Consider the following 26,767-nt stretch of genomic DNA (forward strand, 5'->3'; position numbering starts at 1 on the left):
GTGACTTACTGTTGGTATTATGTTGGCCGTCGATGTTGAGCTATTGTTGGTTGTGGGTCGGAAGCCAACATTGGCAGTCAGTTTGAAAATAATGTTGCACCAAAGATGGCTAAAGGTCGGCATTGTTGGTTGGAAGTCAACATTGTGATCATGTTGCTAACGTTGCTGGCTTACATTGACGCGACATTGGAGGCCATTAGTGGCCCAACGTCGGTGACCGATGATAGCTTATTTTGTGTTGTGATGTTCGCCATTCTTCACTGTAGAACTGAACCTTTTTTCTAATACCTATAATAACAGACATCCAATAAAAAATCAAATAAAATTCATAAAAAAAGTATCAATCGTCTTGTTCTCTCTGAATTGTCTCGACTACGGACATGACGGAAGCTGTAAGTGGTTTCTAAGCTACAATCCCGGTCATATCATAGACGTCATAGACGCCTGACCAACCAAAACGCAATATGCTAATGAGCGGACACTTATTGCCAGCGGACAGTTTTTGTCATGACACCGGTCATCTCGTTAGGCCCCTTTCAATGTTGGTTTTCATTGTTTCACGGTCCTACCCCTAGTGATGGTTTATTAGTTTTTTCAACTTTGGGTTCAAATTGGACAAAAATGTCTGACTTATTGTGTTTTTCTTAGTGTTCGGCCAAAATTTGAAAGTAGACTGAATCCTTCTGTTTTTCTGAATTTTTGGTTCAATTTGGATAAAAAAGCTGGACTTATCCCCCTCTTGATTGTTTAAAATTGTAGACATTGGACAAAAAAGTTGGCCTAACCCTTGTGTTTTTCTTTAATTCGGCCCACACTGTTGCTGGACTTACCTCTTGTGATTTTTCAATTATGGGTTCAAATTTCACTAAACACTTTCTGCAAATTTTCAATTGAATGAATACATCCAATACAGACAAAAACTATCTTTTCTTTTGGTTTGCAAATGGCTTTCCATAGTTTTCCAAACTCGGGCTGTGACGTGTCAAAAACCATAAAGAACAACTGACTCTTTGCTTTAACCCACGCAGTTAGAGTCGCAAGCTAGATTGGTTCCATGTAGAAGTATGTACACTTGGTTCAGTGAAGCTACGGGGGACTAGACCAAAATTCGGCAGGAACTTCCGGCGGGTAATAATTCATTTTTGTGTATATTAAAGTGTGCACATTTTGTTGGCTGACGATAAATGCATTAATTTGATATTAATTGGGATGGCGTCATGAATGATGCAAAGCTTAATGACTTTTAAGTTAAGTTTACTAAGAAGGAACATTGTGTAAAATGAGATTCAAATTTATTGGGTACATCCTTCCAAAGGATTTCACACACAAAACACAATCTCCCCGTACTCATTGTGTTGTAGCTGAAAATGAAGTTATTGTGTTGTTCTCTCTAAATAAATCATAACACACTTGACTCGAGTAATGTAAGACGGGTCGACCGGACGTTCTAGAAAACCGTAGGGCCTATACATGTACTTCACCGTTGTTAGTACACAAATGCCACATACACCATGCATAACCAAGGGAAGTCGGACCAAGGCCTTCTTACGTGGCGGAACATCAACGTGTAAATAAAATTGTAAGTAATGAATTGAATGGTTATTGGGCATAACTGTTTGCTTTTGCTTCTATCTAAAACAAATTCTAAGTCTAAGCATGGAGGAAGAACTAAATTACTAACTAAGTAGACTCAGTAACTGGGGCGCTGTACTCCTTTTTTCGAAAATTTGACATTCTACATACGTCAAACCTAGTTCGAACTGGAACTGCACGATACACAACAGGACTTGTTGATACCGTTGGGTCAAACAAAGCATATTTGCTTTTCGAGGTATCAATGAGGTTTCTTCATTGATTCGCTGACTAAGTCGAATTAGTTCGACCGAGAATGTCAATACTTCGAAAAAAGGAGTACAGCGCCCCAGTTACTGGGTCTATTAACTAAGGAAGTTTAGTTGCAACTATTCTTCTAACTAAGAAAGTTAGCCTGAGGTCTTTCAACAACAATTACAAAGTGTAGAATCATGGAGCCTCCATTGGAGCATTCTTCCTCTTGGAGGAAACAAGACGTTCTTAACTCTAGGACAGGTGAGGACGGGACGGTCCAGCAGCGGATTGGAGCAAGCCCGAATAAAAACTGCTTACAATTGTGTTAGCTAAATAAATAAGCCTTTTTTTAAATAAATAAAATAAGGAGAATAGACGAGAAATTGTAGATTCGTGGACATGGTGGACAGAATGGATGTACTTGCGGTACGAGCCGACGTAGGCAAGTACATGTATGATGTAGTATAGGGCTCCTACTAGTATAGTATTGATTTGTACGTAGTCACGACTGTACACTTTTTAGAGACTATAAACTATTCCCCCCAAACTTTGTACTTTTTCAAAAATCAAACTATGGTCAAACCATGGAGGTAGAGATACCTCCATGGTCAAACCATAGGATTACTCTATAGATGTACATGTACAGTGTATGGTCAAACGTCAAACCATGGAGGTAGAATTTAATTCTACCTCCATTGAAGGTAAATTCTATCTCCATGGTCATAAAGTACAATGTTTTGTTTTCAATAAAGTTTTTACTAAAACTAAATTAATTATAAAAAAAACAAATTTTAACTTGGAAAGTGTTTTCAGCACATTCCATTGACCATGTTATTTTTCAATTTAGAAAGACAGTAATTTTCAAGTTAAACTATCACTTTAGTTTGTATTGTAACGAATCTGTAAAGTAGATGTTAAATTTGCAAATTTTGCTAAATTTGCAAATTTAACATCTTTTATATTGTTGCGGTACCCGCTGCCAAAACATAGGATTCGAACTGCCTCTAGCTACCGGGGAACCACGGCAGTCTAGTTGGTAAGACACTGCTCTGGAATTGCAAGGGTCGTGGGTTCGAATCCCACCCGAGTAACATGCCTGTGATATTTTTTCACAGGACTCGGGAAAGTACTGAGTATACAGTGCTAGCCCACCTTGCCTGTATGGTTTTAATAGAGGTCGTTCACACGCCGTACTAAAGTTGGTCTAAGTCCACTTAGACCGGTTCGGGTTCAACTTTTGTGCGTGTGAACGCAAATAAAGTTAGACCGGATCGGGTTTAAACCCCAAAACTTAAACCGTCCAGCGAGGCGGTCTAAGTCTAAACCGGTTCGGGTTTATCTTTTAACACTGCGTGTGGACAGAATGACATCCGGTTTTAACTCACAACGGACGACCCATTGTGTGGTTCAATGCACACGCCCGGGACCCGGAGTGCTTGTATACGGTTTCTGTTGCCTCTGATGCTGAAAAGCACCGAGTATTTATATTACTTTCTTGCCGCTTACCGAGTTGGCGAAACCCTCTCGATCGGTGTATGCAGTTTAACACAGGCCCACGCCCATGATTTATTAAATTCTGAAACAAAATTATATTTTCTAAGATTTTTTTGTTGAGTGTCCTATAATAAATTGAAACTGTTTTTCATGCGTATACTACGAGCGCAGCGAAGAAGCATATTTTTTAATGCTTCTCACATGTACAGCGCTGCCATCCCATAGTGATCACTCTCTGATATCCCATAGTTATCCATCACCGATCCCGTGGATGTGCCTTTCTATTGCTGTCACCGTTACTAGCGTGCTGTACTTTCAATCTAGGAGAATGAACTGCAGTGGGCGCGAGGCTGTGTGTAGGAGAAAATTCCCTACACCAGCAATATCACCACGTTGTTGTTGGGAAGTTGGGAAAATACTGCAAAGTACATGTATTTACGTAACTTGCACGTGTGTAGTTGTCACGTTGACCAGCTTTTGAGAGATCGCAACTTCCAATCGATTGAAGTACAAACTAAAAGTATTTAAATCGGAAACAGTGGTATAAAACAAAACACAAAAATGAAAAGTGTTCTGTTTCATGGAATATGGACAATATTTTGGTGAGTTTTCTCGGCGGTTTGTATCAATATTTTGTTTGTTTAAAAAAAAAAAATTCGAGTCGTGTTCATGTTTGTTTTAAGTGCCCGTGTACTCCCAACCGTAAAACTGTTGCTGCGTTCGATTGAGCCATTTGTATCCAATAATTATGCCCTGATGATCATCCATGGCATGGGGCACTCAGTATCTCGGCATACTCGGTGCGTGAATCTGATGAATAAAACCGGATGTTAGAGCATTGGGGTCGCGTCTACTTTGACCTCTTAAAACCGAAGATAAACCGGATCGGGTTTAACTCTGTGCTGTCTGAACGCAAGGGGGTTTTATTTTTACGACCACCCCCCGCTGCTCGTAAAAGTTAGACCGGTTCGGGTCTAAGTTAGTACGCTGTCTGAACATACCCACAGTATTGGTCCTTCACACATATTTGCAGTGTATGGTTTTAATAGTATTGGTCCTTCACACATATTTGCAGCGTATTATCACCAGTGGATGTAGCTCCAAGGTATTTGTGCATACATGTATTGTGTGTATACTTTACAAGTTCTTTCAACAAACAGTTAGGCCTGTATCCCTGTTTTGTTAATCCCTTACATTGTGTGTGTTTAACAGATTTAAGGCTGTGCACAGCCACAAATGGGACCACCATCCATTGGGGGGGGGGGGGGGAAAGCTTTGAAGTGGCAGGATTAGGAAGCAAGAGGTGTATTTAAAGAAAACAAATCTTACAAGTAACAGGTAAGCAGTATAGAGCATCCAGAGCTCTGCAGAGCTGGCTCTAGCCGTACTCGCAACAGTTTTAAATGTAAAAATGTTGCAAACTCATGTCATGTAGGCCTACAAAGAACTTTGTTTGGCAAGTTTCTCAATAAAATACAAACATTTTTGGCATCAAAAACACCTGGCAAAAACACGCAGTCAGTTTACTTTGTAATGACAAATTTTGAACTGTATTTTTTAATTCTTTATAACAGAACAACATGGAAGAAAGCTCTTTGATCAACCAAGCGTGCAGGTGAGATCGTGAGGGTTAGATGTCTGAAATTATTCATGGAAATCTGAAGTTAAACCAAGATGGAGGCAGAAGAGAACTCGTTTATGTCGAGATTGCCGAGACGGAGAGCCGTGCTGGTGACACTTGTCGCCATTGCGGCGACATTAACTCTCTTTTTTGTCAACATGACCGGACAATGGGTAGGCCAGAGTGTCACTCAGCTGGCGAAAGGACCGGGGAGGAACAGAAATCACTTCGGTGCCGCCTTCGATGAAATGAGAACTCATGACAAGAAAAACAACAAGGGAGGTTTAAATTGGCCATCTAAAGACCCGAGGCCGGGTAGTAAAAGTGAGTGCTGCATTTTCTATATTCTTTTAATGCTAACCAGGGCTTAATTTCATAACGCCTGTAGTAAGCACAAACAAACATGCTGAGCACAGAAAAGTATTGCCCAACAGAAACAATGTACCAGCCAAAATTACATTTCGTTTCCATTGCTGTTACTGGTGCCCTACTTGATTTTTGCTTAGCAAAGAAATTGGTCTCGGGATATTTTTCTACTAAACAGAAATTGGGCCCTGCTAACTGGCCAACTGCCCTGCTTTTTGGGGCTGTTTAGCAGAATTTATTGCTCGACAAATTTCTTTGCTTTCAAGATGTCAAGCAAGATTGATTGGGGCACCAGTCTCCACAACCAATGGTAACTTGTTTCTGTGCTTATAAATTTTGTCTGTGCTTCGTAAGTTTTTTTGCTTATACAGACTTTATGAAATGGGGCCCTAGACTCTCCTTTAGGCAAAGCTAGCATACACGCCTGAATTGCGTACAGGTATGCGCAAATGTTGGCCAATACAAATCTCTGTTTTTGCATGAAGGCCGGGTCAGTGATTTGGTTAGAAGGGGACAGGGCAAAACTATGCCGGAACCCATTGTTTAGTAAATTCGGTAGGCCGACGTCGGTTGTCACTGGTGGATGAAACCAGATGATAAAATTTAGGTCCTAATAGTTGAGTTTAAAAGCAAACAGATAAGTGAACCAAGGTGATACTTACATGTACATGTAGACATGTTAAAAACATGTCCACATTACTGACTTCTTATTTCTACCTCCATGGTATAACCATACATGTAACTCCTGGTCCAGGAAACGTTCACAAAAAAAGCAACTGCAACTGTCCTGTGATCATACTTCAAGTTATAAGAAGTTTGCATAATGCATAATGGACAAATTTTCTCAAAATGCTAAACAAATCCACTTATAAACCTATAGAAAAAGCTTCATAATAAAGAACATTATTAGAGATGTTAAAGCCATTGGACCCTTTCGGTAAACAGTGTTGCCCAAGGCCCACACTTTGTGTACCACAACTTCTATATCAAATAACAAACCTGTGAAAATTTAGGCTCAATTGGTCATCGGAGTCGTGAGAAAACAACGGAAAAACCCACCCTTGTTTCCGCGCGTTTTGCCGTGTCATGACATGTGTTTAAAATAAATCCGTAATTCTCGTTAACGAGAATTTATATTGTTTTGCTGTTTTCTCAAAAAGTAAAGCATTTCATGGAATAATATTTCAAGAGAAGTCTTTCACCATTGCCTTCTGTAAACCCTGTAAGTTATTTGTAAATCTGTAAACTTCTATTTTGTTTTCTGAACCGAAAGGGTCCAATGGCTTTAAAGGCAGTGGACACTATTGGTAATTACTCAAAATAATTATTAGCGTTAAACCTTTCTTGGTTACAAGTAATGGGGAGAGGTTGATGGTATAAAACATTGTGAGAAATGGCTCCCTCTGAAGTGCCATAGTTTTCGAGAAAGAAGTAATTTTCCACAAATTTGATTTCGAGACCTCAAGTTTAGAACTTGAGGTCTCGAAATCAGTTATCTAAACGCACACAACTTCGTGTGACAAGGGTATTTTTTCTTTCATTAATATCTCGCAACTTCGATGACCGATTGAGCTCAAATTTTCACAGGTTTGTTATTTTATGCGTATGTTGAGATACACCAACTGTGAAGACTAGTCTTTGGCAATTACCAATAGTGTCCACTGTCTTTAAATTTGCATCGGGGATAAAGAATATTAATTTGGATTTTTACCCATACACCGATGTGTGTTAGAACTGTATACTCAGCGCTGTACATTAGGGCCCATTCATAATAGCCAATATTAAAATATTTCGATTTGTTTTCGAAATTGTTTTGACCAACCCACCCACCTCAAATTTTGATTTTTGAACATTGATTTACTTCACAATATACTCTGTAAACTATTGAACAAAGTAATGCCTCAAATGATGAAGGTTTATCAGGTCAAAGGACTCCAACATCCAGCATCGAGATTTGTTTAACATTGACTATGAATGGCCCCTTAAGAACATTATTATTGATGTCACGTAAAATCTATGAAACCATGTGCAGTGTTTTTTTTGTCTTTTTTAAATATTTATTTTGTTTCTCTAACAACCCAGAATGGCAGCATGATAAGGACCTGTTTTTGGAAGGAGCAGAGAAAAAAGCAAACAATCTCGTTAGTTCAGCGTCATCTTTCATTGGAGACTTCCCAGAGAGTCCAGATACAGGCGCACCAGACTTTGCCACTGCATGGCGCCAGACTATTAAAACAAACTACCATGCTGCTGTGGACAAGACAGGTACCGTGATACAAGGAGCCAAACTAGGTGGCCCGACCAAATTGCCACATTCAGACAAAACGGGTCATATACTTCAGGCCACCATACGGAGTGAAATGAAAAAACTAGCTCAAGAAACGAGCAGTAACCGGACGAGGTCAAAAAGGAATCTTTATGAATGGAATGACAGGGATCGTTTAGCCTACAAAAATCTTCCGCTGCGAAATGAGACGGACACCAACCCATGGGAGGTAAATTGTTTATCTGTTTTTGATTCAATAATAATTCACCAGATACCATTCGGAGTGTTTGTTGGCTCAGTAGACCCCCGCATAAAACGCAAAACACTAGACAGACGCTGAGCTCACGGTCACGTTTTTTAGCACAAAGAACAGCTTATGTTCAATCATTTCCCTCTTTTGACCCCAGTGAGGGCTTTGTAATGAACAACAGTATTACAGGCCTGAGTGTATGTTTATTTTTGAAAGGGCAAGGGCACCAAGGCATTTTATCCTTTGAAAGGGCACCAAGATAATGATATTGTGCCTGGAGGCAATCCCTTTGCTGCCTCCTTGAAGTATCAGGCCTTAGTGTACGTCTTCTACGTGTTGTCTTTATGAAGCAATCATGGAAATGGAAGTGTAAGATACAACATTCATAAATACCTAAGACAGTTTATCCATTCTGATTGGTCAAGAGGGCATCACGTGGGGGTGTTTAAATGGATGGTATAACACCAGAAAAAATGTGTTTAAACATGGGCGTGACATGCAAGCTTGCACGTGCTTATAAGACAGTTTATTCATTCCTATTGGTCGAGAGCAACGGGTGGATCACCTGAGCCACATCAGGTGATACGTGCGATGCGCACGTCAATCTCATTATAATAATAAGTTTTCACCAGAGGGCCTTACCATTTCATAGCTGGAGGGGTGTTTTGTTGAAAGAAATCATTAAACAACTATATTTTTGGGTTTTTTTTTTTTTTTTTTTACTTTTGGACCAAACAATTTTGATGTTTTTTGACCGAACGGTATTATGAATGGGAATTAAAATGTGCTTAGCTGATATTAAATACTCTATTTAAAACCGGTTGCAGTCTGGATGCTTATAATTACTAACAATTTTTTAACGATTATCAAATTGTTTCTTCCAACAGATGAAGAAGGCTATTATTTTCAATCGGGTCGGGAAATGCGGCAGTCGCTCCGTCATTGATCTTATGCGTAAACTATCGTCAACGAATGATTTCAACTTCATCTCCTCTATTGTATACAACGAGACTGATATAGGCCCAGCAAGGCAGGTAAACATGTGCAATAATGGTCTTATTGGGAAATAACAGTTAATATCGATTTTGATTAACCTTATGGCACCTTTCTCAAAACTGGAATGATGGCCAGTGTGACAAAAGATTCTGTCTTCCCAGGAGATTTTTTTTATTTTTGTGTGATAACAAATTCGATACTTTGCCTGTAATCCCAAGATATTTCAAAATTCCTTGTTTTTTTTTCACTGTGCAGAAACATATAGCTACAACTTTGGACCAAGTGAGGACTCCCTATCTCTTCCAAAGACATCTTCACTTCTTCAATTTTTCTCAGTAAGTTATTCACACCAGTTTCAGACAGGTGCTCCTAGCCAAATAGATCATAGCCTGAGCGACTCTAGGTCGACACAAATAAATGTTGGTTTCAGACAGGCGAACGTAACCTAACATTTACATTAGGTTCTGCTCATGACAAGAACGATGTCTGAAAGCAAGGGTCATTGCAACAGTTGATCTTTCGGCTTTCAGCACGTCCAGTCGCTCCTAACTGTTTCAGTTGTTGAACTTTTCATTTACTTTAGATACGGGTTTTGGCAGTTGGAGCACGTTTTATTAATTTCTTTGAATTTTTTTCATGTTGTTCTTGAAAAGGCACAGTAGTTTTCCTGTAAGGGGAACTTCTTTGAAGAGAATTTAAATTTTGCATTGGAACTTTGCAAAGGCCGCCTCAGCAAAAGCACATGGCACCATGGTAATTGCATTAGGTGTCGTTGGTTACTATGAGGCCTGCCACGCTCCTATAATAATATACATGTATTGACCATCGCATCGTAAATGTTGTATTTTAGTTTGTATAGTGTGAGTTTGTCATGTTACAAATGTAGAAAGATAGATAAATGGTTTATTAAAAAACTGTCCTCGCAGCACAATGGCTGAATTACAACAATTTTACATAAATTTTAAAAATTGAAATTAAATAGGAGGCAAATTGGTAATAAAAAATAGAAAAATATGTGGAGTACGATGTAGTTAAGCCATTCCACTAAATTAACACATTGAAAATTGCACATTGAAATTAAATTAAATTTACTCAAAAATGGTGTGATAATAGAACAAAACAGCAGACAAGAATGGAAAATGTATAGACAATCATGCCAAATAGCCCAAACAGCTGGTTGGGAAGTTATCTATTATCATTTGTTAGGCAACCTTATTTCTCATTTAGATTGGTTGCAGTCATGAATTCTATTTCATAGTGTATGTATAGGAATTCATGACCCATTTACGCTTGAGGAAATGGCATGGTCGGCTGGCTGTTGCTATTTGCTTTTACAAAATTGAATAGGTCTTGTGGCCTAATGAAGTTGAATGATTTTATTTGACCAATGCATACTAAACTTGTGAAATTTAATTGCTCTTAACTGTTAAATGTTTATTCAACAAAGCATACATTTTCAAACAAAATTGAATGGACCTAGTGTTGAAATGATGAATTTTTGTTGAAATTGGTCGGGAAAACCTACATTTAGTAAATCTCAAGTCAAACTCAACCTTTTGTTTTTGAACTGGGCAGGTTTGGTGCAAGAGAGCCATTGTACATTAACATCATCAGAGACCCACTGGCACGCATGGTGTCGGCCTACTACTTCAAGAGGTTCGGAGATGGGAAAAGTAACCAGAACTTCAAAGGAACTGAGGAGGAGAAAAACAGAGTAAGGAACGTTTCAAAAAGAATTCTCTAGATTTTGAAATAGTGTTTATAATAAGAATTGGACATGTGAAGGGCGTCACTCTGTCAGAAAGACACGAGAAATTACCTAATAGACACGTAAACGTGCCGTTTGTCAATTAATTCAACCTCCTTCCCATTGAGCGATAGTTGCGCAATCGCCCGCCGTGTACATGTCTTGCCTGGTACGTGGGGGTGTGTGTACGGTTGCCCACTGCTGACTGTTGCATGAGGCTCGTGAATAATGCCAGAGACCGGGCTCCAAAAATATTGTAAAACATTCGTGTAGTTTGACCTCTGACCTCTGTCATTTCCAGTATAGATATGCAGTCACTGTACGTGCATTGTATCTAATGGGAATCACTAGATCTAGCGGCAGCGACGGATAAAGACAGGGGCCCAGTCTAGATTGCAGCAAGAATGATCAGCAAGAATGCTTGGGGTAGGAGGTTGAACACAATTAACCCACGTTCAGTTTTTATGGTTTATAAACCATGATTTGTGCACATTTTCTATGGTTTATAAACCATGATTTGTGGGTGCACATTTTTTTATGGTTTATAAACCATGATTTGTAAACTATATTGTTGCCTCAATTTTCATGGTTTATAAACCATGAATTTTGTGCTTCAGTTTTCATGGTTTACAAACCATGTTTTTACAATGCCTCCGATTTCATATAAACCATGAGTTCCAATTTTCAATTTTCATGGTTTATAAACCATGATTTGTAAACCACGTTTTTCATGCTACGATTTTTATGGTTTATAAACCATGATTTGTAAACCATGATTTTCATGTTTCAATTTTCATGGTTTATAAACCATGTTTTTTAAATGCCTCAATTTTTATGGTTTATAAACCATAATTTTTAAACCATGATTTTCGTGCTCCCATTTTTATGGTTTATAAACCATGATTTTCATGCTTCAATTTTTATGGTTTATAAACCATGTTGTTAAGATGACCCAATTTTCATGGTTTATAAACCATGATTTGTAAACCATGAATTTGATGCTTAATTTTTCTGGTTTATAAACCATGTTTTAAAGATGCGTAAAGTTTCCATGGTTTATGAACCATGATTTACAAATGTTTGTTGCATGTTCATGGTTTGTAAACCATAAACTTACACACATCAAATACTACTGGTATGTAAACCATAAAAAGGATTTGGCAACACTTTCTATGGTTTACATCTAATTGCTATAAACCATGGTAAAAACATGCCTTAAAAGTGCCAAACAATTAATTGACAGACGGCGCCCCACATCTACTAGGCTGAGGATCAATGGAAGAGCTTACCAGAGTTTGATTATTTATAAGGTTTCCTCACAGGCATGACAGGCAGCCTTTGTTGACATGCAGGACTGGAATTTATAAGGTTTCCTCACAGCTCACAGGCAGCTTTTGTTGACATAAGCAGGACTGGAACTTATAAGGTTTCCTCACATCTCACAGGCAGCCTTTGTTGACATTATAAGCAGGACTTAAACTCATCTTTGAGATGGGAAGGCCCTTCGTTTGTAAAATCATGGGAAACAATGAGTGTGCAATAAGGCTAAGGCCACAGAGGCCATTGCCTCTGAGTAATTCCAGGACTGCGCTACTGTCCATCATTTACTTGATTTACTTTTTCTCAATTGATTGTTTCTCAATTCTAAACATGATTGTTTCTGTGACAGATTTTATTTCAGAGCTCTGGAATTTTGCTTTTCTTATTTACAATTCAATCTCTTTCCAAATCTCTTTTTTCCTTTTTCAGATTAACAAAATAACAACATTACTCGCCTTTATTGAGTTTAGATATAACACATTATTGTAATACTTATTTATTTTTTCCTGTTTAAATCTGATTCTCTTTTAGTTTTCCCCTCAGAAAATCAGTTATTGTACCAATTGAAATGTTTATATTTTTTTTTCCATGGGTCAAATATCATAGGAGTACTGTATTTTTGTTTGAAATTTTTGTTTGGTGAACCATTGCTTTATGTGCATTACATAAATATGTGTTTTTCATCATCATCATCATCATGGTAACGTCTGTGCGTGTTCAGCGCATGGGCGTTGGTAAATCATTTTTTATTTTATTTTTCAAAATCTGTTGTATTTGAGTCACCAATCGTAGATTCTGACCAATTTGTTTGTAAAATCTCTTGTAATTTTTGATATTGTTTGACCAATGTTGACTTGCATTCCAAGGATTTTGTTTTTATATACACATATGTACATTATAACAATAACCATTGAAAAATGCATTTTTGTCATTGGTTTGACTGTGCATTTATTTTGATTGCATTCTTGCATTCTAACCAAACTGTATACTGCCCTCTGTTGTTACATTTTATCTCAAAATTTCTTTATCTTAGGCCTACTCCTTATGAATGTTATCTTTGCTAGGACTGTAGTTATATTAATTTTTTTTTTTTTTTACCCAGACACCAATATGTGTTAGCACTGTATACTCAGTACTTTCCCGAGTCCTGTGAAAAAATATCACAGGCATGTTACTCGGGTGACTGTAGTTGAGTGCTTCACTACCATGTAATTATTGTAATTACATTTGTACCATGTGGTCTACATGTTCTTGTATGTAGCTTGTACTGAAGTCAAAACCCCTGTACTCCTAAGAGTCATTTTGTAGTATTCTCATCTGAATTTGGCTTCAACGTAATCAGGCTTAGACTTAAGCCATGCCCTTTCTGCACAGGCTCTCAAAAAACTACAATCTGAGAGTGTTTTTAAAAAGTACCGTGAATACTCCACCATGTAACTCCTTTATACTGCCCTCTCTTGTCGTAGTCTGTCACAGATTGCATCTTACAGTCTCACTTTGAGTGTTCAGCCAGGAGGACACATTATATCATCCCATTCTTCTGTGGGCAGGCAAGGAGATGCAGGTGAGATTCTGATATTTTCAAACCAACATCGTGGTTTAGAGGTTAAGAGCACCAGATTTAAGCTCTGATGTGTCTGATCGGCACAGTGTGGGTTTGAGTCCCCGGTTGTGACACTGATGTCCTTGAGCATCGATTGCTTCGTAAGGCTTCTGGAGGATGATACCCAAGCCCACATCAGTGTTGACTGTAAAGGGGGCTATGGCCCTGGAAAAAAGGGGGCAACGGCCCATGTATAATAATTGATTTGTAGTCCACACCTTGAAGTGGCCTTCAGGCCTTAGTGTGTCTGGCAATTTGCAAAAAAAGAAAATGATACTGACGATGCTCCCTCAATGTCCTATCACAATGATATTATCGTGATATAGTCCTGGCTTAGTTAGCAGCATAATTTGGGTTTGAATCCAGGTCATGACACTTATGCCCTTGAGCAAGGCACTTTCCATAATTGCTTTGTAAAAAGTTGGGAAGGTAGTGCAGTCTGCTCTACTAACCATGCTCCTAGTGGATGATACCCATGCCTACATCCTTACGGACTGTGAATGGGGTAACCCTGTTTTAGCCCCAGGATGGGGTGGCATTGTGTCCCTTGTTGACAGTTGATTTGGTTGACAGCTCAAATCAGTAAAACTAGCCCTGGCGTTGAAGTTACCGCACACAGGCTTGTGAATAGGCAATCTGTCATAATTTTTTTGGTTTTTTTTGTATTGTCCAATCTCTTAATTTTTGTTTTACAAACTTTTCTCCCTTCCTTTTATCCTCTCTTCTTACCTACTTTGCTGATCTTTTCACCTTGCTTTCCCCTTTCTCACCCCCCCCCCTCAACCCTCACCATTTCCTCCATATCTTTTTGCTGGTGCCTTCTCCCCCCTCCTGGTACACACAGATATCCGTCTCAGTGGTCGCTGGACCAAGCCAAAGAGAACGTAGAGCAACATTTTATCGCAGTTGGCGTGCTGGAAGATTTGGAGAACTCATTCAGGGTATTCGAGAAGCTACTGCCGAGATACTTCACTGGGTCGTTGAAACTATTTAAGGAACCAGGTAAGCCGAAAGCAAAAACTTGCGTAGCACCTTTTGTGATACTTTACTTGTAGGCCTATAGTGTGTCAACTGTTCAGTACATGTAAACTAGAAGCCCTGTGCCCAATTTCATGAAGCCTGTTAGCACAAAAACTTGCTTAGCACAGGAAAATCTTGCTTAGCAGAGAAAAGTTACGAGCCAAAATTCCATAAAAGAGCAATCTTGTGACTGGTGCCCCACTTAATATTTGACAGACTCTGATCACAAATGTCATACAAATGATGTCTGATTCAGATTTGACTCGACCAATAATCATGGTTAATTATTAACACTTGAGCCTAAACGGGTTCACTAATATGTGCTTACATGTATGAGGGATGCTATTTAACGTATGAGCTATAAATTCATGGTGACGAGTAATAAATCTCCACTTCTTCTACTGTCCTACATGTAGCACAAAGTGAATTATCACAAAGTTGGTGCAATTCGGGCTTATGCCTGGTGTATACATAACATAAGCAGTCCCACAACTGTGTAACTTGTTTCTGAATTGGCAACCTTGACATTGAAATAAGGAAGCCTGTTCAATATCTTGGATGATTTACCATGTTTACAAGTCTCTTGACTGCACACCGCTGGCAATGCAGAAATTGTAAAGGGGGGCCAAGGGAGCTGAACAAAAAACAAGGTGACCTGTCCTCTATGTGCAAGCGACTTGTTGAACTCTTATCATGTCGTCTTCATATAGAAGTATTCCTGCGCTATTTGGGGAGGCGAATAGGCACAATAGAATGCACTGTTTATTATTATTTATATTGCTCTTAATGAAATCGAGGATGACCTCATTAGTGCACTTAGTCACTGTAGCTTGCAAGCCTGAGGAAAGCTGTAAACAAGGGTGATATGTATGTGAAAAAAGAAACACCTTGGGTTAACCCCTACTCTTTCACAATAAAAGTGTTCTGGTCTCTTTCACATGCACTACGAAGCCTGGTTCAAATGTATATTATATGTACATTATTTAACTTCAGGGCTCAAATTTAAAACTTGACTGCATGCCCGAAGCCAGTACTATGAGTCCGGCAGTCTTGTGTTTGTGTTCAAATGTTGACTTTAATTTTGTTGTTTTTTGAAGAATACTTTACTCACAATAACATGAGATAATTCTTATCTTGTACACGAAATTCTGGGCAAGTAGATATTTTGAGTTAGCCCTGCGATTTTGTGTTTTTTCCCCCAAGCCCTGAATGTCTTTTGACAACAAAAGACAGTGTCTGCTACATGTGGCATCATAATGGCTCCTCTTTGGGCCAGGTTGCCTACTGTACAACACAAACCTCAGTGGGCCTTTGTTTTAATACACTTTCCATAAAACTGTCATATGCAAAATTAGCTCAACGTTGTCCAGTTACAATGCAGATGTTCCAAGAAAAGTTAGGACCATGGTTTTTTGTTTAATTCTCAAGGTGTTCCTTGAGATTGGTCTTATAACTGGCCTTAGGAGAATTCCCGCCTTGTGTGTTTGGTCAAGTCTCTCTTTTTTACACGTAGATGAGTGCCATATTGATCTCTGTTGTTCATTGCGTGGCACCAGCAAACTATAAAGGCACCTGGTTTTTAAGTACAGTCGGCCGTAAGTTCAAATGGCCCCTCGAGTCCTTTACAATACACAGGTTGACTCTAGAAGGCCGTTATCCACTTATACATCTATCAGTGCCTGGTTAATACAAATATATTTACCCAATGGACACATATTTCACTGAACCAATTGTAGTTTGTATCCAAGGGAAGGAGGAGGGAAGGGTCTGTAGGCTCGGGTGATTTATAACCTATGTACCCTTTACAGTACCCTACGTACCCTTTACAGTAGCTGGATTCGAAGGGGAGCACAGTGGTGAATTCCCTGAACCCAAACTACATCTGTGTGTCATTTTCTTTTGATGTTAGCCAGTCCGGCAGGTATAATTCTCACAATTCCTTTGGTGGACAAAGTGTACTCGGGACTTGTATTAATACTAGTCACTAGTCTGCAGGCCCCAGTGATTTTAGCTTCAGGCCAGTAAACTTCTGACTGTACAAGTCCGGCAGTCTTGTGTTCTTGAATAAAAACACCTCACAGCTTTAAACTGATTCGAATACAATTTTTCTTTTTAAGTACAGTTTGAACCATAAGAAGCTTTCAACAAATATTCTTATGAGGCTTTTCCCCCTAAAACAGCTTAAATGTTAAACTGTGTAGATGGTGTTCTGCTCTTTTTGATTTCAATCTTGTGTCAAATTCTCTGTGCTTACAAACCCTGCAGTCTTGTGGGTGCCCCCCCCCCCAAATTCGAGCCTCTTTGCTCTATTTCCATTTCCCTCTATCCTTTGCGTAGCCCCATGCTTGATCAGTCCATGGTGTCCGACCAATTTCATTCATTTCCTTTGCAATAGTTCTTCCCTAATTTGTTTTTGACTTTCCAATTTTCTCTTGTTGTTGTTGTTCTTCTTTCATTTGATCTCTGGGCCAAGGTGAAGTTTGAGGGTAATTAGATTTGTAATTTAGTTACTTCAAGCCACTCGATGGTGTCCTCGCCAAGGACTATTTATTGTAAGTCCCTGCTCGCCTTTTTGCGGTCTGACTGAAGTCGGGGCAGTCACGAATGTCATGAACGATGTGGTTAATGGTTTGTGGGCTGCCACACTGTCACAAAACATGACAAGTTTAAGCTGGGAGCTGTTAATACAAATAAATGTCCTGATTAAGAAGTGACTTAGCGGCGAAATTTGGCTTGTGCGCATGCGTACTCCACGTTACAAGGCTAGCGCAGAAATTCGGCGCTTGCACATAAGCGGGGACTTGTGATCGTAAGCGCAGAATTCGGCGGTAAGCAGAGCCATGAAATTGGGCCCAGGTAACTGTTAAACCAATTGCTCTAAAACTTACATGCTGGTTTGGCCTATTCTAGCCTGCATGTTGCTTCATTCATAAAAGCACAAAGCCACTTAGGCTGTTTTTTTCTTTAAAAAAATGCACCTCTATGAGGAAATTGTAGATTACTAATGGAACATTTCAAAGGGCAAGTAGACCATTGCCTTCATGAAGCATCAGGCCTGCTTTTTGAACCGTCCGAGAAAACATCAAAACATTTGAACACTGCACGTGGGTACGGAGATCTGGAACAAGTTCTACTTTTTTTCCAAACCGAAACAGGATGTTATTTTTAACTTTGCTCCGCCCCAAAAGAATCATGGGACAAAAATTATGAGCCATCAATATCTTTATCATCACCAAAGTAAGCTTTGCATTATTTTTTGTCTTTTTCAAATTACTGAGTGCCGCTTTATCTGATCTTCGGAGTGTCGACTACCACCTCGTAGATAAATCATGGACGCTTTTTGATTAGTCTCATGTATCTCCATTCATCATTGGTGTGTTCTGAAGGTGACAATGTTGGATAAGGGCATCCTGAGCTTGTTAACCGTTTCCATTGATGAGGAAGTACGTACTTGGGTTGAGTGTTACCCCGTCAATGTTAGCCGTCAACCTGAGAGGAAACGTTGTTCGCTGTTATAGTTTAAATGTCAGTAACCCTTACCATGCATACATGCATTGCACCAGCCACACAATGCCATGGCTATGTGTGCTATATATTGTGCACCTACATTGAGAGTGGTTTGCAGTAAAACCATGTGAATTTCTCTTTTAGAGTAAGGTTGGTTGTTCAGAGTTGTTAACTCTCCATGATTCTGCAGAGCTGAAAATAAACCAATCTTTCTATGTTGTGATGAACAAATTTGAAAATCTCCCTGATTGTGGAAAGGCTTCAGGTCTGAAGTCTTTAAATGTTGTTTGAATGAGAAAATACCTCTTTCTCAAAAACTAAGTTACTTCAGAGGGAGTCGTTTATCACAGTGTTTTACACTATCAACAGCTCTCCATTGCTCGTTACCGAGTAAGTTTTTGTGCTAACATCTATTTTGAGTAGTTACCAATAGTGTCCAGTGCTTTTAAGAGTCAAATCAACAGGTGTCTTGTGTTACATGTAGTTTCATTTATTTAATAGAATCCAGTCACCAACGGTCAAGGGGTCCTTTTAGAAGGCAACTGTCATATCATATGGTTCAGGCAACTGTCATGAACATGGCCAATGATTACTAGCTTACCTTAAAGGGAAGGTATACATTTGGAAACTACTCTTAAAATTAATGACAATAACAACCTTTGCCTGCAGCAGCTTTCGAAAGTATAAAGCACTTTGAGAAACACTTCACTTTTGAAGTGATGTCTTTATGTCGAAGGATATTATAAGACGTACCAGCGCGAGTGGAATACTGAAAAATATAGTGCTTCTGCGGCCGAGTTGGATATGGGACGCAGACGCGCTATATTTTTTTGTATTTCACGAGCGCTTCCAGTCTCACTTGCAACGTGCAAAGTTTAAAATTTCAGAGCGTTACTTCACGCGCACAAAGTTTAGAATGTAATTTTTGCACTGTCCGTATACGGAGCGTGACAAAATGACATTTCACAATACGCACTGTGTAATAAAAACAGAGGAAGTAGGATATAAAACAGAGGTCGTAGCATATATGTTTTCATCCCCCTAGTAGTTTGAGCTTCTGATTGGTGGATTAGCGCGTACTGGAAGATAAAAGTTTTTATACCCCAAAACTTGAATCTGAGAAATGTTACTGCAGTATTGTTTATCAGATTGTGTATTCCTTTTACTCCTTTATTCCTTTTAGGGATTACTCTTCCTGCATGGGCATACATGTAACCAGGCCAGATTGTTGGCGATGTCTCAAAAACGGCGATCATCTTTGAAATGAAATGTTTGCATGTTTTATTGTAATGTACATCTACATTTATATAGGATCAAAACAATCAAACGATTCAAAAAACTGAACTTATACTTTGCCTTTAAGGATGACTACATCAAAACTGACCTCTCCACATCACACTGGACTTCACTAATTAGTCCCTTGTTCACCAGTCACAAATCACTAATGGCCCCTCGTTCATGAGATGGAGTAAAAATGTCACGTGTGCAGGGCTTTCTTAAAGGAGTGAGTTGTCATCATTTATACATGTATTGGCAATTCATCCAGTAGTGATTCAGATTAAGACATTTTGCTCAGCTATCCCACCTGTGGATCTGAGCCCCACTGACCTTTCCAGGGACTCTACATCGATGACTTGGATAATTAAAGTCTTGTAGCGTGATTTCCCTATCCAAAAGAATAATCGCGTTCCGTATAAACCCCTCTTTCTTGACAAGGGGGTAAATGTCAAAGAGAATTTGAGGATTCATCACAGCTGTGAGTCTTCCTGATTCAGCATGGTGTTCCTCAGGGATCTAGACTTGGTCCGCATCATTTGTCAAACTGCAACCAGCTCCTGCTGTATTCTCTGTGCCTTAATTCTTGGTATCATTAAACACTTTGCAGGTCTTGTGAAAGTAGCCCACTGGGCTAGTTAACTATTTGTTTTAGTTGCCCCGAGAAGAAGTTTTGGTAGTTTTAACATTATTTTGCTTTTAGCAAGGACGTTGATGTGAGTAAAATACAGTGCCTCAGCACTTCAGTTTAGGGTAAACCAAAATATTATTATTATTGTTGGGGTTGAACAAAGAAAAGCTGAATAGAGCAGGATTTGAACCTGCGACCCCGGATTGGCAGGCCTGTGCTCTACCAACTGAGCTATCTAGTCTTAATGTTAGCAGTCTCCCTACTTTATCCAAATCTTTGTTTGAGGTGCTGGTCGTCAGCAGAACTGTTGTGTAGCAAGGGGTGATTGGTTTCACAAAGAGTAAAAACTTGTTTTATCTTGGCTTAGGACTAGCCTTAAGTGTGTAGTAACCATTAAAGAGTCCTAGGACTATCTTTGTGAAGTCAACACGTGTCATGGCCGAGCGGTTATGAGCACCGGATTCAATCTCTGGTGTTTGATCAGCAGAGTTTGGGTTCGAGTCCCTGTCGTGACACTTGCTACGTAAAATTGGGAAGGTAATGCTTTCTGCTCTACCAGCCAGGTTTCGGATTGATGATACCCAAGCCTACATTTATATGGACTGTAAAGGGGGTAACCCTATTTCAGCCCTACATGTAGGAGTAGGTGGCAACGGCCTCTGGAATAAAATAATTGTAGCCCACACCTTGAAGTGGCCTTCAGGCCTTGTGTGTCTGGCGACTTGCTTTAAAAATGAAATTTAAAAAACTCCAGGGATCACACTTGAGTATTAGATACAACCTGGGAAGCAGCAGCCAAGGGATCACCTTACGTGGATGTGACTTTAAAATGTTATTATGAAATTACTAATTACTGTATCAATTGTTGTTCCTTAAACAGACAAGGACCAAGTGATCAGAAACTCCTCCACGGTGACCAAGAAGAAGGAGAAGCCGTCCCCAGAAGCTGAGGCCGTGATGAAGGGCAGGATGCATTACGAGTACGAGTTCTACTTCTTCGTCAAGGCTCGATTAGAGAAACTCAAGATAAAGTACGGCATTGAGGACGTCAGGTGAAAACTCCCGGTCAGTTGGCCCGTTGGTCATTCGGCCCGCTGGTCACTCCATCAAAATCTGCCAATATCATCCGTTAGTTTGGACCAAATTGTTTTCTTTTATATTGTATTTATAACTGTGATTGGTGCTTCTCTGAAACCACCAACTTGTGTGAATTTGTTAACATTTTATGAAGGTACCTGTTGTGCTTAAAGGTATTAGACTTTTTTTTTTTTTAATTAAAAGGGACTCAAAACAGTATATCTTGACAGGGTATTTCCACGTTCATCTCCGACTTAAATCGGGTGCAACAACAATCAAAATGTTGAATTTGTAAGTTATCAAATGGTATTTTTCAAATGGTACTTTTACAGTTTTTCACAGACATTTTGTTGTAACAATTAGTACTGTTAGTGTTATGAAGTTTAAAATCTGGGTTTTTCCGATTGAAACTCATGTTATGTTTTTTATCGCTGACATTCAATTCTGTTTTTTGTTTGCTTTTGTTTCCATTTTTAAAATATCCGTGAAAGAAAACTTCATAACATGGTGTCCTTATTCGTAACTGGTTCTCTGTAGGTTTCTCTGGATCTCTTTACATATATTTACATATAGTTGCATATATTTGCATATTCTTGCCAAGCTTGACTTTTGGAATAACTTTATAAAAAAATCCATCCTTTTTAATTTATGTAAAAATTATAAACGTAGACGCTTGGAGAACACCTGTCACACTTAACACAGGTGCCAACGTCCCAGTTTTACAATTGATCAGGGCAGTGGGCGGCTGCTCAGTCTGGGCAGGTGGCCACTATTTGGAGGGCTTCATCTAATTGGTTCCGACATCCACCGTGCACAGGTGCCGCTTTGTCCATACTGATGAGAGGTTGGACGGGTCTGCTGGGGGGTAGTGACATGGCCCCCAGTCCGTCGCGATGTCACTTGGGGGCCTTGTACTATCCTTGGGGGTCAACTGAGTCAAAGTCCTGTGATGGGAACAGTTGAAGGTGATTTATCGCTTCTTGGTACCTCTGTCTTGATTTCGTTGTTACCCTCTTAGACAGTACGCCTTCTCTGGTGTCATGTTTTCAGTAGTCCTCCCGAGGCGGATTTCACAAAGAGCTACGTTTGAGTGTAATTGTGTATCCATCTTAACTGCTCAGCAAAGTGTTTTTACAATGCATCTTGATAGGAATTCTAGTCCTTTGTGAAATCAAGGCAAGGTGTCAGTCATGTTTTAGTAGTCTTCCTGATGTCATACTCCATGAGTATGAGGCATGTGGTATTTTACTTTTGTGGTACATTTCCATATAGGTTATTAACCAGCAAACCTCCTAGTGTCAAGTTTCAGTAGCCTGGGGCGTATCATTTGGGGTACCGGTATGGTACAATGTATTTCCATTTAGGCTACTACTAGATGGTCCTCCTGTTGTCATGTTTCAGTAGCCTGGGGCATATCATTTGGGGTACCGGTATGGTACAATGTATTTCCATTTAGGCTACTACTAGATGGTCCTCCTGTTGTCATGTTTCAGAAGTTTGAGGCATACATGTATCATGTGTGGCCTATGTAAGCTACATGTACTAGCCAGCAAGCCTACTGGTGTCATGTTTCAGAAGTTTGAGGCATACATGTATCATGTGTGGCCTATGTAAGCTACATGTACTAGCCAGCAAGCCTACTGGTGTCATGTTTCAGAAGTTTGAGGCATACATGTATCATGTGTGGCCTATGTAAGCTACATGTACTAGCCAGCAAGCCTACTGGTGTCATGTTTCAGAAGTTTGAGGCATACATGTATCATGTGTGGCCTATGTAAGCTACATGTACTAGCCAGCAAGCCTACTGGTGTCATGTTTCAGAAGTTTGAGGCATACATGTATCATGTGTGGCCTATGTAAGCTACATGTACTAGCCAGCAAGCCTACTGGTGTCATGTTTCAGAAGTTTGAGGCATACATGTATCATGTGTGGCCTATGTAAGCTACATGTACTAGCCAGCAAGCCTACTGGTGTCATGTTTCAGAAGTTTGAGGCATACATGTATCATGTGTGGCCTATGTAAGCTACATGTACTAGCCAGCAAGCCTACTGGTGTCATGTTTCAGTAGCCTGAGACATCAGTGGTACATACATGTACATACATGTGTAGACTACAAGACAGCGAGCCTCCTATAGTTTCCACTACTGGAACTTTGTTTCAGTAGTTTTAACTTTGTTTCAGTAGTTAAGTGTATATCATGTGTGGTAATGTACTTGTGTGGTATTCATAATAATAATATAATAAGACTTGTAATGCGCACATATCCACCCTGCTGGGTGTTCAAAACCAAAAACAAAACAAAAGACTACTAGACAGAATCTCCTGGTACATGTATCATGTTTCAGTAGTTTGAGGCAAATCATGTGTGGTATTATACCTGTGTGGTATATTTTCATGAAGGCAGCATACCTCCTGGTGTCATGTTTAAAAAAGTAAAGGCTGATCATGGGCGGTACTTGTTTGACTGGATCGCTGTTGTGGTTTCCTTGAAGCCTCCTACTAGAAAGATAGCCTTTCGCTGGCTTGATCCATTTATCAGAGGCTAATCATTAATGTGAACCTAACTGTAACATTGTTATAATCACCCTAGTAATGTAGCCTCCGGGAAAATTAGTTTTCATGGACCATTAGTCAGAGGCACATCAATGTAAGTCCTACTAGTAAGTCCCTCTTTAATAAGAGGCTGGATATGGGCATTACTGTACCACTGTCTTAGTTTCCTTGCAGCCTGATACTAGATAGGTACGTACAAGAGCCTCCTGGTCTCTTGATCCATAAGTAGAGGCAAACCATGATTGGTATATGTAATATGAGCCTCAGTGTAGTCACTCTTGGATGGTTGGTCACCTCCTACATCATGGTTAGTAGTTAGTTTAGAGGCACATCGTGCTTGGGATCCTCTTTACTGTACCGATGCGTTGGTTGCCTTAGTAGCCTCCTACAAGAGAGATGCTAATCCTGATTTTTCTACCCGCTGTCTTATCCCAGAGTGTTATTTTTCACTTAATCATGAATGGTTCATGAGTCAAGAGCCCCATCATGTTTCCACTGTATCATAGTCAGGATTTCCATGTAGCCTCCTACTAGAGAGGTAGCCTCCTGGGCCCAATTTCATAGAGCTGCTTAAGCACAAAATTCTGTTTAAGCAAAATAAAATAATCCATGCTTAGTAAAATCAGATTACAAAGACTCCACTCAATTGTTATGCTAAGTAAACTGCAACTAAATACCAGTCACCAAGCACTGTATATGTTATGAAATTTTGACTGGTAACATGTGTAAAATAAGCAAGCTATTTTCGTGCTTAACAAATTTTTTGCTTAAGCAGGTCTATGAATTTGGCTTTTGGTGTCCTGATACTTAAGTGAGATACGTGTAGCCCAAATTGCAGCGGGACCAAGCCATGTTAACACAAATTTCCCACCTTCATACATATATTATTTGGCTCACCATCTTTTCAAATGATGGCAACAGTGTACCTTGCCATTAAATAAGTTAATCAGAATAATATTTTTTAATCCAATAACCATCACCAATAACCTCCCCCTTTATACCCCCTCCTGAAATGCACTTTCAGCAACAAAAACTCATGCCATTTGGTGTTACAAATCAATCGTCATGACTATTATCACACCACAGATGGTTCTGCCAGCCACCATCAACTTCTCCCCTTCCTATCTTTGTGGCGCTGCTCAATGTGTGAGTCAATTTCCAATTTTGTTGTAACTCATGTCGTTGCCAATTTGTTTAGAGTCAACTTTTTATTATTTCAGACGATTTTAACTCATGCCTAGAGGGGCAGTTGGTCTTCTGGGAGAGGAATTTGTTTTCATTGAAAACGATTTTTAACTGTGTATTATATACACATTGTTGGAAATATTTAGAAGCTGTAAACTAGGGTAGACTTGAGTTATTGTAGCAGTATATTTTAAGAATTTGTTGTCGGTTATTTTTATCTGAAATGAGGTTTTCTTGATGTCTGGACATTATTTGTTTTATCTACAAAGAAATCTTAAAGTCTGGACATTACTTTGTTATCTTCAAAGGAACTCAGCCATTTATTTCTCACATCTTAATACAAACTGGGGATGTGAATCTGTTAACATTATCCAACATCCTGTCGAGTTATGGCATCTGTCAGGGGCAATATCAGAGGAAAGTTGAGATATATTTCAGCGACAAGTCAGATCCCAAACTTGATAAAAAGGATACAGACACTTTGTGTCTACATGCAGCAAAGTGATAATACCAATGTTGATCTTGTGAAGTGTAATGGTTTAGTTGTGGGTACATTTTTATGCTATTTGTGTGGGAATCTAACCCATGACTCCCGAATTCTAGAGCAGGGCCTGGTTTCACCGCTCTACTTAAAGCCGAAATCAGCACTTGTGATCACCATTTTCCGCTTACTGGGCAAGCAAGAAACTGTGCAAGCGCCATATTTCTGCACTAGCTGTAAAAGCGTGACTCAGAAAGTATATTTGTTATCACACATTGGAGTTAGGGTAAAACCAGACAATGTAGTTGACCCATTATGCAATTTTGATATTATTTATTATGGGTCCACCGTGTTTTTGTTTTGTATAACAATTTGAAAACCAATAGTAGAACGATACTGTTACATGTTTTAATATAACGCTTCTTAAACCTATATACTTTTTATTGCCATTAATTTTAAAAGTGATTCCTAAAGAAATGTCTTCACTTTCCCTTTAAACAATGTTAAAACACTGTTGTTTCCGAGTCCTGCTGGGGATTGGTGGGATTGGAACCCATGACCCTTGCATTCTAAACCCAGATATCCTGATTTCTGACCATTACTTGAACACCAAACATGCTCAGTATTGAGAGGCCTAATCCTGAAGTAGGTACGGGTCCAGGGCCCAATTTCATGGCTCTGCTTACCGTAAGCACAGAATTGTGCTTACGGCAAGCGTATTTCACGCGTTAGCGGCGAATTTTGGCTTCTGCGCGTGTGTACTTCACATTACTGGGTATTCTACGCTTACAAGGCTAGTGCAGAAATTCGGCGCTTGCACGTAGGCGGGGAATCGTGTTCGTAAGCACAGAATTCGGCGGTAAGCAGAGCCATGAAATTGGGCCCAGGTAGGTGGCAGCAGACTTACCAGATAATATCCATTGTTCTTGGTTATGTGCGCAAGCTCAGAACTTAAATGAACAATGGAAATTTACATACTAGTGTGCTACCACCTGGGAAACATTACATTGCATTGTGATAAACAAAATATGACTTCCCTTTTTTTACCTTTACACCGATGTATTATATATAATTTTTTTATGAATAATTATCTACATAACAGAACCTATTGTAAATTGATGTTTGATCAACTTAGTTTTGCATGAGTTGAGTTTGTTCTAATAAAAATGTTTTTAATTTTAATACTTTAGAGATTTGTGGTTTTCTTTTTGTTTGGGTAAACCACCATCCATGAATATCAATGTCATAATAGCGAGCAGTTGATTGGAAGGTGGAAGGGATGGATCAGAGCCATATATTGGGAGAGTTACGACACATTGCGATTAGAAGCCATTTTGTTCCCCATGAACTGCATGGGCGAATACGGGATGCCAGACTAGTCTACCCATTGGGTTGTGCTGCATTTGGAGACATGGTGTCCAGCAACCACGAACCAACGAAAACGAGTCCCTCCATGTCGCAACTCTCTCAATACACAGCTCTGGGATGGATACAGGGAAGGTGCCCCCAAAGGTTGTTGATGTCCATGCCCCTCCCACTTCTTCTT

General features: G+C 39.4%; 1 protein-coding gene across 3 annotated transcripts; it reads left to right on the forward strand.

The window, feature by feature from the left end:
- Positions 1–1,059: 1,059 nt before the first annotated feature.
- Positions 1,060–26,483, forward strand: LOC139946946 (uronyl 2-sulfotransferase-like). Of its 3 annotated transcripts, XR_011787299.1 has the most exons (10): positions 1,137–1,579; positions 4,896–5,266; positions 7,391–7,803; positions 8,712–8,858; positions 9,076–9,155; positions 10,396–10,534; positions 13,354–13,451; positions 14,335–14,492; positions 20,804–22,364; positions 22,457–26,483. XR_011787299.1 is itself a non-coding variant. In XM_071944735.1 (9 exons), the coding sequence occupies exons 2-9, from the start codon at positions 4,996–4,998 to the stop codon at positions 20,977–20,979; spliced, it is 1,482 nt and encodes a 493-aa protein (XP_071800836.1). In that variant the 5' UTR covers positions 1,060–1,128; positions 4,896–4,995; the 3' UTR covers positions 20,980–26,483. The 3 variants fall into 3 exon arrangements, 2 of the variants coding, with proteins under 2 accessions (XP_071800836.1, XP_071800835.1); XM_071944735.1 differs by lacking the exon at positions 1,137–1,579 and adding an exon at positions 1,060–1,128 and having other exon boundaries at positions 20,804–26,483; XM_071944734.1 differs by having other exon boundaries at positions 20,804–26,483.
- Positions 26,484–26,767: the final 284 nt, after the last annotated feature.

This window comes from Asterias amurensis, chromosome 14 (assembly GCF_032118995.1).
Source record: "Asterias amurensis chromosome 14, ASM3211899v1".
Taxonomy (NCBI): Eukaryota; Metazoa; Echinodermata; class Asteroidea; order Forcipulatida; family Asteriidae; genus Asterias; species Asterias amurensis.